The 19,339-nt window shown below is 32.9% G+C and overlaps 1 protein-coding gene across 1 annotated transcript; it reads right to left on the bottom strand.

The window, feature by feature from the left end:
* Positions 1-238: 238 nt before the first annotated feature.
* On the bottom strand, positions 239-3,314 carry LOC139500901 (uncharacterized). Its single transcript, XM_071289806.1, has 2 exons — positions 2,500-3,314; positions 239-718 (listed from the first exon to the last, which is right to left on the bottom strand). The coding sequence occupies exons 1-2, from the start codon at positions 3,307-3,309 to the stop codon at positions 392-394; spliced, it is 1,137 nt and encodes a 378-aa protein (XP_071145907.1). The 5' UTR covers positions 3,310-3,314; the 3' UTR covers positions 239-391.
* Positions 3,315-19,339: the final 16,025 nt, after the last annotated feature.

Genomic DNA, 19,339 nt, shown 5'->3' with positions numbered 1-19,339 from the left:
AGTTGATTGGACTTCAACTTTATCAAAAACTACCTTGACCAAAAACTATACCCTGAAGTGGGACGAACAGACGGACGGACGGACGTACAGACCAGAAAACATAAAGCCCCTCTAGTATCGTAGGTGGGTCATAACTTTGAATCCTTCAAATAATTGAATTTGCCTCATTTATCTTTTGGTCAACACAGAACGAAACATGAACTATCTAGAGACTGAAAACAGTATTGTAGTATTGTATTATTTTTTGGTTTTAAAAGCACTATATTGATTTTACTGAGTATACGTCTGATTTTCAATGCTTATTTCAAAATTTTACATGTTGAAACAGAACGAATATCAATATCATCATGTGGGCTACTCGGTCATGGTGTTCACATTCACATTGTATCAGCTATATATCTTCATGAAATAAATCCCTCAGGATTTTGTACAGTGCAATTGCTGTATCAAGGCTGGTTGGTAATGAAAGAGCGTTTTCCTTCATGTAAATTCCACATAGATCCCATATGTCTTCATCACAAACTTGATCTTGACGAAAGATGCATTCAGTTTTACAGACATCGATTTTATCTTGATCCACTTCGATTCTGTAACTTCGAGTTTCATATGAAGTCGGAATCATATACATGACCATAGGTCTGCCATGTGGACAATTCTGGTTTTTTGTAGGGCGAATCTGATGTATATTCCAGGTTGTCATCACGTCATTCAATTCGTTCTAAAATAAAAATGAAAGACATTCAATAAAACAGATGATATCTCTGCTAATTTGTCAAAATCAACAATGTGAATCTGATTTAAATTTCGATTTCTTACAACACTCAAATTCAAAGAATAATGGTACACGGACTTATATAAGCTGCAAACAAGCAGCTTAAGAACGTCGTCGTTCGACCTGTTACAAACTATGCATGCACTTGAAAAGTACAAGTAACTTAAGGAGCCGATTATTTTAACTCTGAGGGGAGGGGTATGTTTTTGCCGTCAAATATAATTAGACAATGAAAAAAGAAAAAAGAAATATTCTGAGTAAAAATAACGTCAAAATACATAAAAAATCGGTCACGCCGCGTAAAAAAATACTTCAAAAAAAAGGGAAATGAACATGAACTGCCCCCGTTCAATCAAGTTAAATGGGTCTGGCCTTTATCCTTCATTAAAAAAATTCGACAGAAAATTACACGAGTTTAAATCCAATTTTTTAAACAAACAATAAAAAGCAGCACAAAAGTCCACTCTGGCTTATTGACAAGTTATGTTAAACATATCTGGACTATGTTGAGATATAAATTAAATATGTCGGAGTTATTTCGAATCTTGACTATTAACCCCGCATGCATGACAACGAGGTAGCAACACACATATACCTTCCCAACATATTACCCTTGTATATGAAACCAGACAGCCTGCTGATTTGGCATAGCCAGGAACAATATACACTGCTCGTAAAGCTGGTTACCCGTAGATTTCTTTATGCTAATATAACTTATAAGCCCATTTTCCGTCTGAAAAAGGCATGCTCATAAGGATTAGCTTTTAATGTACAATTAACGTATACTCATTAAGCGCACAGTACCTGGTACAAATGGAACGATGAGCACAGGGAAAATTCTAAGTTTGGATGTAACACACATTCTGATTATCTGAAAGTGGTTTTTTTACTATAAGTCATATACATAATTTTATAAACGTGAACATGACGTCATCAGCGGTTTTGTTCTCATTATTTGCTTCTTATCGAAACAACATCTAACATGTGATAAGGTACTACGCGAGTTATTAGGATGGAGCACAATTTGTATGTTATTTCTAAACTATTTGGCAGAGAAAAAAAATAGAAGAGTAATTTCTTATATGAACGGGTTCAGTTAAGTCGGTTCACGTGATATGAAGTTTCAGTTTTAAAGACCATATTGATAAACTGTCAAAAATATTTAATTTATATACGCTCGCTTCGAAATAGTTGTTTTAAAAACGGTTCCACTACTCACCAAGACTCGCAAAATCTTACTGTTTCTAAAGTTTGTGCTAATGAATTATATATATACTTTGACAGTATGCGTATATTGGTTTATTATTATTATTATTATTATACCGAATAATTAAACTTCCAATCTCTTACATATTTGTAAGTCACTAAGATAAAATAGGAACTGTACTATTATTTTTCTTAATTGAAATTTTATGGATCTTGTACTGATATCCCTTATATAGTGCAATATAATGTATGCAATGTGGGCTTTGCTCATTGTTGAAGGCCGTATGATGACCTATAGTTGTTAATGGGTGTGTCATTTTGGACTCTTGAGGACAGTTGTCTCATTGGCAATCATACCACATCTTCTGTTTTATATACTTTGAGTCAACATATATCTGGAAAACCGAAGTTGTCAGCTGGTAACCTATTATCATTTCGCAACGATATTAAAATAGAATCGTTAGTAGAAAAAAATAGAGGTTCAGTTTTGTTAAAAATATGTAATTAGAGCAGTAACTTACCTGAAGCACAGACATGCAACAATACTGTATCAAATTCTTATCAAGAAGATCGCCATTATATAGACCATCATCTACCAAGACACCCAGCTTTTCAATCCAAACCTGACAGCACTGGCGTCTCAAAATGTACCAAAAACTCTCTATTCTTTGATTTCCTGTGCTTGGTCCGTAAATAAAACTTTCTTTTTCAGCTAGAAAGTTTTGAAACGCTGCTACATGACCATTTTCTGTTCCATGGTCTCCACGTACTCGAGAAGGACACCCTTTTATCTTGCTAACAGCCTCCATATAGTAGCCTGCAATAATTCTGGGATTACTACTGGTTGAATATGCATTTAGCCAAATAAGTTGTCTGGAGAATCCATCAAGGCAGCCATTTATGCAGAGACCATACCGTTTTAGTTTATCATACGAATCAAGATGCCACACGAAATCTGGGCCCCTTGCAAAATAATGTCTCCGTCTTAATCTTTTCTTTGAACGCATCTTAACGCCAACAGGATCAAGAAGCTTCATCATCATTTCAACTGTATCACGAGGAACATTTAGTCCATTCTGGGTGCACTGAAGGTGCATCCAGCGGTATCCGTAATCAGCACCACTCGAAATCTTGTCTTGTATGAAGAGCGCTGCTTCCAATACATCTGTCTTTGACTTGCGCCGCCTTAATCCGGCCCCCTTTAGTGTCCTCTTTAAGGTTCTCATACTAATGACAATCCCATGTTGTTCAGCGAGGAACTTTAAGATGTATTTGTACTCAAATCCCAAACGAAAATAGAATTTACAGATAGATGTTCTATCAATATCCATTTTAATCTGAAATAAAAAAAAATAGACAGAGATTAGCACTCAACCGTTAATAGTCCCGAGCAGCCAATAACCTATTCAAAACTGCATTAATTTTCATATTGGACCCCCGTTTTATTTTTACAGCTAATGCTTGTGTATGGGAAATATATGGTTTATGCTTAGCTGTTTAAGAATAGTGAAAATATCGACAAAGACAGTTTTAAATCTTTAAAAAAAATTATATTTGATACGTGTTTTAGCCGTTTTGTATCCAATTTGAAGTAAACAAAAATAAAATAACACATATACATTGTCTCATTTCTATTCACTATGTACTATATAGATGTAGGAAGATGTGGTGTGAGTGCCAATGAGACAACTCTCTATCCAAATAATATTTTTTTTTTAAAAGTAAACCATTATAGGTCAACGTACGGCCTTCAACATGGAGCCCTGGCTCACACCGAACAGCAAGCTATAAAGGGCCCCAAAATTACTAGTGTAAAACCATTCAAACGGGAAAACTTTTATTGAGTTCTTAGCTAAATTAAAATAATTAGCTAAACTATTCCGTAATAAAGGTTATTCTGGCATTTCTTAAAGAAATTTCTTAAATTAAACGGACGATAATGCTTTATATAAACCAGTCGCAACATTGCCCCCCCCCCCCCCTCCCCGCGCCTGTACACCCAAAAAACTTCTTGGTCTTGTATTTTTCAAGTTTTGTGAGTTTCCTTATTGAATCCTGTTCCACTCCGTGTCCATCCTCTTTTCTAGAAATCCTGCTTGTGTCTACTGACCATTTTCATAAAATAATTTGGCTATTTACAATGAAAATTCTTAAAAACAAACCTTTCTTCTTTGTACTGTCTACCATTTCCGGAAGGCAATATACACGTGACAATGTCAAATCGAACGCGGTAACGAGAAAACCATCTCGTAATTACGACATAATTATGTTGTAATAACGACATAGCATGTCGTTATTTCGACATATTATGTCGTTATTACGACATGTTATGTCGTTATTTCGACATGTTATGTCGTAATTTCGACATATTATGTCGTAATTACGACATCATTATGTCGTTATTTCGACAAATTATGTCGTTTGAACAACATAGCGATGTCGAAATAACGACATATTATGTCGTTCTTACGACATGTTATGTCGTTATTTCAACATGTTATGTCGTTATTTCGACAGATTATGTCGTATTTACGACATCATTATGTCGTTATTTCCACAAATTATGTCGTTTAAACAACATAGCGATGTCGAAATAACGACATATTATGTCGTTATTATGACATGTTATGTCGTAATTTCGACATAATATGTCGTAATTACGACATAATTATGTCGTTCTTTCGACAAATCATGTCGTTATTACGACTTAAAATTATGTTGTTATAACGACATACTATGTCATTTTAACGACATAGCGATGTCGTTATTACGACAAACTATGTCGTAATTACGACATCTTTTTTTTTTTTTGAATGGCCCTTATCGGCTTCCGTAGAATAAGTTGTCATTTCTTAATACATTGTTATAATTTGGAATATATCATGTATGGAAATCATAGATTTTTCATGTTTGTATTTCGAGGAATAGAACTGTACAATACCCCTGTCTAGTTTGTTTGTATTTCAATAGATTCTAAACACGATTGATTGATGACGTGTGAAACTAGATCGAATCCTAGATTGAGTTTCTCTGAAAAAGAAAATCTTGGCTTTTGAAATATTAATAGATATATCATTATTTCAAGTTGTATACACCCTATTAATATTTCATACAAACAGTGTCGTTTAGTCCTTTAATAAAGTTACGTTTCATGTATTTTTTTGTAAACTTGTTCGCAGATCTGTAGACGTTTTTTTATGCCCCACCTACGATAGTAGAGAGGGATTATGTTTCCTGGTCTGTGCGTCCGTTCGTTCGTTCGTCCGCCCTTTTGTCCGTCTGTCCTTCCGTCCTTTCGTCCCACTTCAAGTTAAAGTTTTTGGTTAAGTTAGTTTTTGATGAAGTTGAAGTCTATGATATGATCTTTCTAATTTTAATGCCAAATTAGAGTTTCTACCCCAATTTCACGGTACACTAAACACATAAAAATGATCATAGTGCGAGTGGGGCATCTGTGTACTATGGACACATTCTTGTTTATTTTGCATTTGACATGGTGTTTTCAGTTTCTCATCGAGGTTTGAAAGTCCACTTTGTATCTCGCGTCTCTTTTTTTAAAATAATTATACCGAATCTTATTGGTGGGATTTTAACTTTCGCTTTATAAATACAAGAAGCGATTTAGGAGAGCGTCTCGGTCACAAAAAATGGAAAACAACAAGTTAAATAATTCATTGCGTCCGAAGCGCATTTCTGGATTTACCTTCATCAGGAACGCTTAATGCCAAACATTTGAAATCCGAAGCAAATTATTTGACAATTAATTATAATTTCTATCTTCATATGCATATCAATAATATTACTGTTTCAATCGTTTAGTATGTCCAAAATGTATGTCGAATATCCGTCACACTATTATAATAAATTATATTTAATTATACATAGTACCTCCCGGCATCATATTATATATTGCATGATTGAAAAATAAATGGAGAATGTGTTAATACAGAGGGGGAGGACAGGGGGGTACCCTTCTCCCTTCTCCCACCCCTCTTCTCCTTTCTCCTACCCCCGTTCTCCTTTCTCCCAATAGAATAAAAACATCTCCTTTTGAGATATTTTTTCTTGAAATATTAGAAATTTTTTTAAAAGGAGAGATATTTTATTTTTTCTCCTTTCTCCAACTTTTTCTCCTTTCTCCCAGCCTTCTTCTCCTTTCTCCTACCCCTTTCTCCTTTCTCCCACCCCCTTTCTCCTTTCTCCTACCCCCTTTCTCCCTGTCTCCCTTACCCCTGTCCTCCCCCTCAATACAGCCAATTTCAATGAGTATGTAGATAATTTAAAAATGACTTCACTTTTCAGCTAGCAAGCAACATGATCAAGTTAACCAAAGATATTACCTTTCGCTACATACGCATTGAAATTGGCTGTAATGGGACACAGATAATGCTCCTCGTTTAAGCCATGACTAATTCATTGATGGTTGCTCCAGTAGTTAATATAACATGCATAATCAGAACGAGAGAATGGTTTTGTGACATGAAGTCATATTCATTGCTTCTTAGACTGACACACATAATTTAATTTAACATGCCCAATCCTTTAACAGTCATAGAATAGAGAAAATATCGAGGTCAACTGTATAGTGAAAAGTGACTCATAGATATATAAAAATAATTCTGGATTATATTTAACTCTCCATTCACAATTTGTGAAAGTAAACCATTATAGGTCTTCAACACAGAGCATTGGCTCGCACAGAATAGCAAGCTACAAAGGGCCCAAAAATTGACAGGTATAAAATCATTCAAACAGGAAAACAAACTGGATAATCTATAGGGAAAAAAAACGAGAAACCCGTATGAACCACATCAATTAACAAATGCAACCATTTTAGTATGCACACTTTGTATATACCATTTTATATTGTATTTTAGTTCTAATAATCAGAAGAAACATCAGGATAACAGGAATAGGATAAAAATAAAACATTATAAATGTTCTCTTTACATATTGGCGAACAAGAAAACGAAACAAAAATTACTGGTTTCTATTATATTTTTGTGTTGTTCTGTAAAGTTATTATGCTTTTAGTTTTTGAAGGTCTGTTTGAGTGCGTTTGTCGTCTGAAATAATTGTCGAAATGCGCATATGATACATGAAAAATGGTACCGTTTATGTTATTAATACTATTGTGTCGATAAATCGGCTGATGGACTGCAAGTTCCCGAGGATACCACTAGTCCAGTAGCAAGTACTTCATTACTGGCATGCAACTATGGAAATTGTTAGATTGAAATTTGGTCGCTCCGGAACAAATATGTTTAAATAAAAAATCGTAAGGGTTACTCAGAATACCAGTGTCTCTCCTAGTTTTGCTGTTAATCGCAGGCTCAACAAAAATGAAGGAAAAAAAAAATAAAAATATTCCTCTCCACTATCCGTTTTGATAGTAAGAAGCTTCTGTCCAAGTTTGGTAAAAATCCACGATAGTTTAAGATTCTAATAAATGTTTTAAAAACTTTAACTGTAGACTGTATGTTAACTTGAAAGAAAAACTAAGTCTGTTTATAAGTATTATACGGAAAAACAAGAACAAAATTTTAATCAAATTTCCTTCTATATACTAGCTTTTGATCATAAACAAGCTTCTGTCCAATTGTTTTGTACAAATCCATGATAGTTTAAGAAATTTGTTAAATTTTTAAAACTTTAACCCCAGAGTGAATGTATTGTTTCCTGGCAGAAATACTATGTCCATTTATAAATAAAATACGGAAAAAACGGATTTTTGTTACAAAATTTACTTCTGGATACTGTGTTATGATCATAAACAAGTTTCTGTCCAAGTTTGGTAGAAATCCAGGATAGTTTAAGAAAATTATTAAGATTTCAAAAACTTTAGCCACAGAGTGAATATTTGTGGACGCCGCCGCCGACGACGGAATGTAGGATCACTATGTCTCACTTTTTCGACAAAAGCCGAAGGCTCGACAGAAAAACAAATAAAGTACGAAGTTGAAGGGTTAAAAAGATAGAGATCGATTCTGGGGAGCATTAAAACAATCCATTTAATTCTTGTAAAGTTAATTTGGTTTATAACTACGTCATACTTAACGGAATCTGATCTTGAGAACAAATATATTTTTGGACTTTTGCCATTTTTTGCAGTTCGTCTGAGCGGTTGTAATTTGAACTGTAGATGCACGTGGAATTGATTCCGAAAAGTCGCTAAACGTTTACGAGCTCTAATATGGCAAGCCGTTCTCGTCAAAACTATGTTTAAACCATTTTTCGAAAAATTTACACACTGAGAATTACAACAAAGCACACTGAGATTTAAAAACTTCAAAACGCACACTGAGAATTGAAAATTACACACTGAGAATTAAAAATTTACACACCGGTGAGATTTCATAAAGACGCACTGAGATTACAAAAATGAAAAAAGCACACTGAGAATTGAAAATTACACACTGAGAATTGAAAATTACACACTGAGATTTCAAAAAGACACACTGAGAATAAATAAACTGAAAACACACACTGAGAATTTGAAATTACACACTGAGAATTTAAAATTACACACTGAGAATTCAAAATTACACACTGAGAATTTAAAATTACACACTGAGATTTGTGCGCACTTTTTATGCGCACATATCTAATTAGCATACTTAATCTGAATCTATTACAAGCTTAAAACAACAAGGGAACATAACTCGTTAGTCCTTCGATTTGGTTCCAAATTATTAATGAAAAAAACTTTAGAAATACAAAAACAAGAAAAATACCCACTTACTCTTATTACAAAATATAACCAAATGGTGAAAAACTTTATTAAAATTATAAGAAAACATTGGAACAATCTGCAAAAGAATGCAGCAAAATTTTTACTCTCTCCTCTCGTCCAAGGAAAGTGTCTATTATAGCATATAAACGTAACAAAAAGATTAACTAGCGAAATCAGGAAAACAGTTGGAAGACTTTTGAAAAGGAACCCATGTTTAATAACTGGTAGTAATGATCTGCATTATAGGCAACAAACTAACTTGTGAATATAAGCGATGTTAAGTCTTGAAATTTATTACGAATGTTGGTTGAAGGAATCGCATTTCATTATAATGACAAGAGTTCTTGAGATCAAGATATTAATCTGTTGAATTATTCATCACATAAATATTCATTAGTAATTTGCATATTAATCTCAGTGTGTATTTTTGAAATCTCAGTGTGTAATTAACAATTCTCAGTGTGTGTTTTTCAATTTATTTCATCTCAGTGTGTCTTTTTAAAATCTCAGTGCGTAATTTTGAATTCTCAGTGTGTGTTTTTTATTTTTTTAAATCTCAGTGTGTAATTTCGATTTCTCAGTGTGTTATTTTAGGTTTTAAAATCTCAGTGTGTATTTTTTTTCGAAAAAAGGGTTTAATTAAACATAGTTTTGACGAGAACGGCTTGCCATACTCTAACGTCATGGACATTTTATATCCATATTACGAAATACCTGATCCTAAATGTTCAGTTAATTTTTTTTCAAAGATTGTCATCTAAAGCAAAACTCACAAGGACAACATAAACAAAACAGTGCCATCATTTTTAAATACTGCTAACGTTCGATTCAAATAATGATATAACATATGATGGTCTGGATTTTTTTTTGGAGAGGAGGGGTTCTTCATTTCTCTATCCTTAAAAATTTTGTGTCATTTTCTGTATTCTTTATTAATTTTGCCTGTTATTCTCTATTCTACATATTTTAGCAAACCAGTATTTTCTATTCTTAAATGGTTTGAACTTTTTTTCTCTATTCTTTATTTTTTTTACGTTTTATTTTGCACAATCTGCCCATTATTCTCTGTTCTGTGATACCCATCCACACCCTCGTGCATGTTGTTTCAAGTAATGGTATTTCACATAAAGTAGTATTTAACTTTTAAATATATCTCGTTCCTTGAATGTTTTTGTCCATTTTATCAATATAGGAATCAGTTCATTAGTTTTACACTGAATAAGTTGTCATTTCTTAATACATTGGTGTAATTCGGAATATATCATGTATGGAAATCATAGATTTTTCATGTTTGTATTTCGAGGAATAGAACTGTACAATACCCCTGTCTAGTTTGTTTGTATTTCAATAGATTCCAAATACGATTGATTGATGACGTGTGAAACTAGATCGAATCCTAGATTGAGCTTCTCTGAAAAGTAAATCTTGGCTTTTGAAATATTAATAGATATATTATTATTTCAAATTGTATACATCCTATTAATACCAGATTAATACAAAACAATGTTGTTTAGTCCTTTAATAAAGTTAGCTTTCATGTATTTTTTTTTGTAAACATGTTCGCCGGTCTGTAGATGATATCCAAGATAAGTACAACATAACTTAACTACGCTACCAGCGAACATCAAATTATAACATTTATTTTGTAATTACAGCAACGCTTGTTTCTAACTTTATTTTGAACTGTTTTACCATCAGCCAATCTGTGATCAACTAATAACGTGCCTTGCTATAAATTGCGTGTAAATTTGAACTATATTTACTTATTTATTTTATTTTCAATAATAATACACAATGTACAGTGCATCATAAGCCTATTTGGCTGGCTGAATATTACTTATATATGAATGTAATTTTGTTATAATTCAGGTTGCACTTTAATATTAAAATATTCATTCATTCATTCATTCATTCATGTAGACCTTTTTTTAATTTTATATTTGACATGGTGTTTTCAGTTTCTCTTCGAGGTTTGAAAGTCCACTTGGTATCTCGCGTCTCTTAAATAATCATACTAACTCTTATTGGAGGGATTTTAACTTTCGTTTTATAAATACAAGAAGAGATTTTGGTTCCAGCGTCTCGTCAACAAATCTTTCCACATTCGACAAATAATTATAATTTCTATCAATTTGAACTTGATCTGTGTTTTGTGGTGATAAGCATCTATACTATTAAACGAGAAGACCTCATTTTGTGTGTCGCTTCTCTTCCTTCCACAATAAATTAATCATCATTCATATCTCTGTGTTCTAACGGTAACATGCATAGTCGCATTTGTCATCCATTCTTATGATTATTCAGATTGAGTTAGGGACGACATCAAAAGATCGATGTAGGATAAAAAACTTAAATCAAATAGTTTGGGGGTGGGGGGTCAACATTGCTGCAAGTTTTGTTAATCTAAAATCGATTTTACATACATCCCTATTGGTCAATCAATTTTTCCCAAATTAAGTTAAGAGGGGGGTGTGGGGGTCAGTGAAAAAACTATGTGAATTAAGTTTTTTTATCCTTCATTGAACTTTTGATGTCGTCCCTTAATTTGGGAGAAAAACGATAAAATAGGTGTCCGGATATTGTTTCCGTCATCAGACTGAGTTTTAGTCATAGATAAGACTTCCGGTTTTAAACATGCCCACAAGAATAACCAATCATATGACAGATTACAAAAATGAAAAATAAATAAGCCAATCAGAGCGTTCTCCATATCATGGTGTTTAGATCGCAAGAACCACAACTATTATATCTCCTTATAGAGACAATTATTTTTCGCGTTTATCCACAAGTAAACTACGACTATATCACAATAGTATATAGAGACTCTGTATTTTGTCTACTGTTTTCTTTGAAATATTTACTATCTAAGGGGTCATAACAGTTGCATATATATTGAAATAAGTAAAACATGTGGAAACAAAAATGTGTCAATAGTATACGGATGCCACAACGGCACTAACATTTTCTATGTTCAGTGGACCGTGAAATAGGGTAAAATCTCTAATTTGGCATTACAATTAGAAAGATCATATCATAGGAAACATATTTACTAAGTTTCGAGTTGATTGGACTTCAACTTCATCAAAAACTACCTCGACAAAAACTTTAACCTGAAGTGGGACAGACGGACGGACGAACAAACGAACGGACGCACAGACTAGAAAACATAATGCCCATAAATGGGGCATAACCATTTATTGTTGAAAGTAAAAGTAGTGATTTGGCCAAAATGAATGTAAGGTAAAGATTAGAGGGAGGCAAGAGTTTTTCGGGACGTCGTGATCGGGTGTTTTTAAGCTCGGGATTTCGGGATTGATCCTTACGGGATCCGGGAATATTTTTTTCGAATTTTGGAATGTCGACCACCACTCAAATTAGCCTTACTCATTTATACCAATTGATCTCTGATTACGTTATACTCATATGTAGTATATAACGTCATCAGAGATCAATATTTTAATTATAGATTGCATTTATACAAGATTCAAATCCTGCCATTGGCATGTTAATAGGGCTCCCAAAAGGAAAAGCACAGACGGATTGTCCTAGAAGCATGTTTTATTAGAATAATAATGGTCTATAACCAGTTTCATTTATTTCATGTTTGAAGCGGTGAAATTTTTTAATTTAATTTGACTTTTACCAAAAAAATGCACTGTAGCAAAGGGGAAGAATAATTGTGGTATAAGGCCAGAAACACGAAAATAATTGAATTTGACAGAAAGGAAACAAATAACGGTCTTTGGAAAAAAAGGGAGAGGGCTCTTGATACCTTATATGAAATTCTCCAGACATAATATGTTTACAAAAATTCATCCTACAACTGTTTACAAGCTGTATATGACCGCGATTTCGCGGGTGTATTCTAGTTATATATAAATGTCATAAAATTTCGTTGAGGCAAACAAAAGTTAGAGAACAGAAACTAATGTTGGCACGTATTGGCGTACGTTCAGACGGAAACAGTTAACTCTTATGCGCCCTCCTCTGCGTCGGGGGCATACAAAGACATATTTAGGTAGCTGGCATGTCAAATCTGCTAGTAGTCCTTTGTTAATTTATGTATCATTGTCATTTGCCGGCTTATTTTCTTTTGTTACCTATTCGTACATCGGACTCGGACTTCTAGATAACTTTTTGTAAAAAATGCTGATGATATTTATGCATTTTAAATTCAAATTGTATAACTTTTAAAGAAATTAACTGTGCGTATTGCTATGTGTTTCTTTATTTTACATTGGCTAGAAGTATAGGGAAGGGTTGACTTTTCACAAAACATGTTTAATCCTGCCGCTTCTGGCCTATGTTAGTCTTGTACGTTTTTTTTTTTAATTTTAGTTCATTTATATGTTTTTGAGTTTAGTGTGTCGTCCATTTTCACTGAACTAGTACACAATTTTAATCAAGGCCAGCTGAGGACCACCTCCGGGTGCGACATTTTCTTGCTGTGTTGAAGACCTATTAGTCTGCTCTTTGGTCGGGTTGTTTTCTCTTTGACATATTCTCCATTTCCATTCTCCATCCATTTTATATGTTTATGTATACTTGTTGTAAATTTCGTTCAAGCCATAATTGATTCATTGATGGTTGCACATACAGTACAGCAGGAAATATTACATACATAATCACAACGATAGAATGGTTATGTGTTATAAAGAGACATTACTTTCTAGACCGATACACTGAATTTATAGTTACATGCTAACTCCCCTGACAGTCCAAGAATTGAGAAAATGTCGAGGTTAACTATTGTGATAAAATGTCGAGGTTAACTTTAGTGATAAAATGTCGAGGTTAACTATAGTGATAAAATGTCGAGGTTAACTATAGTGATAAAATGTCGAGGTTAACTATAGTGATAAAATGTCGAGGTTAACTTTAGTGATAAAATGTCGAGGTTAACTATAGTGATAAAATGTCGAGGTTAACTATAGTGATAAACTATAGTGATAAAATGTCGAGGTTAACTATAGTGATAAAATGTCGAGGTTAACTATAGTGATAAAATGTCGAGGTTAACTATAGTGATAAAATGTCTGATAGATATATATAGATAAAAACAAATATGGATTGAATTTAATCTTTTTGCAACCCCAATCCATTGTATAACCTTTTTAGTATACAAAACTTGTTATTTATCAGTGACTGAGTATGTAGTAATCAAAAACGTCATCAGGACAACTAAAATATGACCCCAATAAAGTAGATAGAATAAATATTGTATTTACATTGTGCGTCCATTCCATAACAAAAATCGAAATACTTGTTTTTAATTCTCTTTACTTGAAATGCATAAAACTATTTCGGAACTATTTCGACTTTTCACATATTTGCTATTTTTCTTTAGTAAAGTATTATTTTTGTTTTCTTAATTTCGTCATATTTATAAACGATCATATGGGAATACATATTGTCGGTAAACTTTCTGTATTCTTCTGATGTTTCAGTCTCGTTGATATCTCGTTCGGGATTTACTTTCAAACATGTGATACTAGTGGAAAATATCAAGGAATTTGAAAATAACATCATAATCAAACTGAACTATGTAAAAAGAAAATTGTGTTGGAGCAATAAGTAGCTTTTAAGTAATAAAATTTTCAATTTTATAAACAATCTGGTCAGTGTCATCAGCCAACATATAAAGAAAATGGGTGAAATGTTCAAAAAAATTATTTTATCAAAAATTAATATGACTTGTATCCCATATTAATTTTTACTTTTCAAAAGTCTTATATATGTCGTTTTTCAATCATTCGTAACTAAGATGTTGTTATTATATGCTTTTTGTTCTAAAAAAAATAAAAGAAAAATCCCAAATTTACAGTATAGTTTGACACGAAAAAACAACACTTAACATAATATAAAATTTTCTTATATTAACACCTACCAATAGTTTTAGAAAATTATGGCTCCTCAGAGGTGTAAATCCTTAAAAATAAAGCTACAAAAAATATATAAGTATCATAGCTTACACATATAATTTATTAACCATATACACATGTATGCAATTGCGATCTAAATCTGAATTATGTCGTTGCAACCAATATTTGAACAATGTTGTTGCGACCAATATTTGAACAATGTTGTTGCGACCAATATTTGAACAATGGTGTTGCGACCAATATTTGAACAATGTTGTTGCGACCAATATTTGAACAATGTTGTTGCGACCAATATTTGAACAATGTTGTTGCGACCAATATCTGAACAATGGTGTTGCGACCAATATTTGGACAATGGTGTTGCGACCAATATCTGAACAATCTTGTTGCTACCAATATCTGAACAACAATCCATGTTCTATTCCTAATTGATAAAACCAATGTGTGTAAATATGTTTTTTGAGAGTTGTAAATGTTTCAGTACGGTTTTCTGTGGCAGTTGAAGTAGACAGTGGTCTAGCGATGTTCTTAACACCTAAATCCATTAGAATCTATCGATCAAGAGAAAAATCCAACAGAATTGCACGAATTCCAAATCGACCGAGAAAATGTGCGTCGACAATGCATATAAAAAAGAACATTAAAGTTAAAAATTATTTTGCACTTTATGAACGTACTTTTCAAAATTTTCGTGTGAACACTTTGTATAAGGTTTTATATGTCCATTCCATGCATGGCTGGCCACGACACCTTTCATATACTTATCTTCTTTTGAATGGATTCTTTGTGAATCAGGAACACGTTTTGATTTCGTATTAGAAAGTCTATTTACAAGAGATTGCATATCGTTCGTAGACATTTTCTTCTTTCCTATAAATCGAGTCTTTGTGTGGTGATTTGAGCGGGTTTTGAAAATTTCATGAGCACTGCGGTTTGGCATCTTAAGATCGTCGTCTGTATGTTGTCTTTTTGGTTTTGAAAGTCTTTCACACAATTCTTTTACTTCAAATTGGGACACAGTTTCAAATCCGGCATATCTGGCACTCATTTTCGAATAATCAGGCAAATTTCTTGGCGGTACGATAAGCTTTTTCTTTGGTATAATTTCTGTGTGCGTTAGTCCTATTTCTACATATAACATGGCCTTTTTTTTTATCAAGTAACAAATATTACTAAGTTAGTAGCACTTTTATTGAACACGTTTATATAATGTTATTCAATATTTCGGTAGCGTTTTAATAATTCATTTAACTATTTTCAAATGAATCATTTTCTTGATAAAATATGCCAGTTGTTTAAAACTAAAATATCTATTTTTAAACTACAGTCTGAAACAATTGCAAATCGTTAAAAGTATATATTCTTTATGATGAAATAATGATCCACAATGATTTTGAATAGTTATATTTGGTGTCTAAATATAATATGTTTCAATCAGATAATAATAAACAACCGATGCAAAAGATAAAGCCATATATGAAACACCCATTTAAACAGACATGAAACGGCGTACATACGTCAGGGTTACAAATGTATCCCGTTATTGTTTCAGTTATATAATTGTTTATTCAAATTAAATGTTAAAAGAACACAACCACAACAGATTTCAAACCGATAAACTTTACACCCATATTGAAAATTTAATATTCATTTAGTTTTTATTTTAGATACCAGGCCATGCATTGCGTTTAAATTTGTTAATACATGAAATTAAACCACATTGTTATAAAAAAAATATAGTAACTGCAGTACCAAAGTATACGCTATTATTATTTTCCCGGTTTTCTTATGAAGTCACGAAATTAGAAGTATTGTCTGTTAGAATGTAATTCTTGGTATTATTATATATGTACTATAACCGATATATACCTCTCTGAAATGAAGCTCTAAGAAAATTTGTATATTGAGATTTGATCGAAAACCATGATAGATGGGGAGGATCCATTTAACTTCAAAAAGGTGGGAGGGGTATGGTCTTTTGTCCGAGGCAGATTTTTTTAGCTCAAAACGTTAACATTTTTTTGTTTTTTCAACGTTATCAATCATTTTTTTTTTAATTAAACACTATAACTATAAGGTTATTAGGGATATTCAGGATTCAGAATTTAGTTTGTCATCTGCTTTTAATACCACAATATTGTTTTTCATCAAATTGAGGATCATAATTTTGTTGTTGAAAAAAACATTACCAGGGGTGTGTCCAGGATATTTGAAAGGGGGGGGGGGGGGGGCGTAGAATAAAATATTTCGCCGAAAATCTTTTTGGACCTTTTTTGGCTTAAAAACATAAAATAATAGAGAATTGCACTAATGTAACGGTTCCTGACTTGGAGCATGTATATTTTATAGTTAAAGTGTCAGAATATACCCAGTATCGTATATATAGTAATATACCCCCCCCCCCCCCCCCTATTTAGAATGGCTATGGGGAATCGAAGTTAGTGTCACACAAAACAACCAAAATTCATGTATTATACTGATTTACTTACCGTTTTGGTTGTTTAAAAAAGGTGTCCAAGACACCTTGATACGATTTTAAGGTCTTTTGACGTTTTGTTTTTGACATCGACATCTTTGCGAATTCTTTATCACATCAACAACAATGGATACTAATCGCAGAGTCGAACACGCCGGACTCCGAGAAACGAAATTTTACGGTTGATGATGACCCATCAAATTGGGGAATCCGTATAAAAAGAAATCAGAGTATGTGTTTAATTAATGAATATGAGAAATTGCCATCATTCAATACAATACTAGCAGATTATAACGATAGTTTTTTTTTTTTTTTTTTTTTTTTTTTTTTTTTTAAAGGGGGGGGGGGCGTACGCCCATTACGCCCATACCTGGACCCGCCCCTGATTACCCTCCCCCTTTTGAAGTTAAATAGTCGTTCTTTCAGTGAATGTAGATGTCTTATTTAGGATTTATTTTAAAATACTTGTCGTGACGTGTCTCTTCTGTTAAAATTCGTTAACCGCGAAATTATTTCCTTTTTTAATTCGGAGTTCTCTTCTTTATCCTGTTTAGGAAATTAAGAACAAGAAAATTCGAATGAATATTAACATTTCTTAAATCTTATATTACACGTTTATCTTAATTTGCGATAAACTAGCCCGCGATTTGCGTTAATTATCCGAATTAGCCATTATCAGTGTAAACCGGTGAATTAGCCACATAGCCTACACATTAGTTTTTCTCTGGTATAGATACCACAAGTTTATTTTTTTTTAAATTGAATGCTTCTTTTTGTAACTTCATTGGGGTGTAAACGTTAACCAAAGTACATTTTGTATGAAGCGCGGAATTCTAAAAATGTGCGCACGGTCAACAATCCTATGAAGTTACAAAAAGAAGCATTCATTACTAATTACATTTTTTAGCTAGGATCAAGAAAACACGCTGCTTTTTGTAAATTTATTGGGGTGTAAAAGCGTTGAACGAAGTACATTTTGTATGAAGCGGCGCTTCATACTAAAATGTGCGCACGGTCAACGCTTTTACAACCCTATAAAGTTACAAAAAGAAGCATTCAATACTTAAATACAATTTATCACTTTTACATTTTTTTAGCTAGAATCATGAAAACACGATTTTTATCAAGTTTTCATTTAATTTACCTGTGCACTTTATTGTGGGACCTCGTGTCATCATGAATGATAAATGTTATTGTCTAATACAATTGTTTCAGGAATAGCACGAGATGTGCAGTTGGCCAATCAGAATAACGTATTAATAGTAATGAAACATACATCTAATGTAATTATTCTGTAATGAAGTCAGGAATAACGCGAGATTGCAGTGTAGCCACTCAGAATAACATATCATAATGAAACATACATCTGATGTAATTATCTAACTGTATTTTGGTTGTTTTTAACACAATGACAGTCAGTCTTAGCATTTCAGAAGGAACGTTTAAGTTCAATATCAGTCATGATGATTACTGAACGTGTGGTTGGTACCTGCTGTTGGAAATGGAAGAGGGGACAACTCTGAGGGTGACAACAAGATAATTTCGTTACCGGTTTAACAGCATCAAGGGCACGAATCAAGGACTCAGTCCGATTTTGATTTTTAATGGTAGAGGTAAAGGTAAACAAGTTTAAGCTTTCTAAAAAGCTATGGACTGCTTCGCTCTACCCTAATGTAAGGTTCATCATAACCTTTTGGCTAAAATGGCCGTATTTACACCCCAAATTTTACTCTGAGTACAGACTAACCTATACACCTGCAACAGTTTTAAGGGATGGCAGGAACTAGATATATAAATTTTAAATGCATTTTATGTTTCAGAAAATTATAAACTTTTCTAGATTTTGCTATCCATTTTTTTTCGTTCCTGCAGAAGGTGCAAAAATTAACTAAGTAGTGAAAACGATTGAGAAGCTCCCCTCATATAATCAATGTTGTGAGTAGTATTGATTTAAATGGACAATAGATGGACAATAGACACCTGTAAACAATAGGTTATTTAACAGGTTTAAACTGTGTAACTGAGTGGACCGTATCAAATGAAACTCGGGTGTTTGTTTATTTTGCTATCTTCTGCAGACTGGAAAAAAATGAACATCAAAATCCAGGTAAGTTTTTAATTTTCTGAAAAGTAGACTTCATATAACTTTTATATATCTAGTTCCTGCCATGCCTTAAAACTTTCCTGGATGTACCAGTTTGTCTGTACTCATAGTAATTTTGGAGGTGTAAACACGGCCATATTTTTCAATTCCTTATAATGAACCTTAA

Source organism: Mytilus edulis, chromosome 13, assembly GCF_963676685.1.
Source record: "Mytilus edulis chromosome 13, xbMytEdul2.2, whole genome shotgun sequence".
Classification (NCBI taxonomy): domain Eukaryota; kingdom Metazoa; phylum Mollusca; class Bivalvia; order Mytilida; family Mytilidae; genus Mytilus; species Mytilus edulis.
Note: the sequence above shows the minus strand (reverse complement) of the source record. Positions and strands in the feature narration are given on the sequence as shown.

What these genes read in the sequence shown, in the direction of transcription:
- LOC139500901 (XM_071289806.1), bottom strand. Translation starts at nt 3,309, where the DNA reads ATGGATATTGATAGAACATCTATCTGTAAATTCTATTTTCGTTTGGGA. An exon ending in GTTGCATGTCTGTGCTTCAG is followed by an intron (nt 719 to 2,499) that starts GTAAGTTACTGC and finishes TTTTTATTTTAG; the next exon opens with AACGAATTGAATGACGTGAT.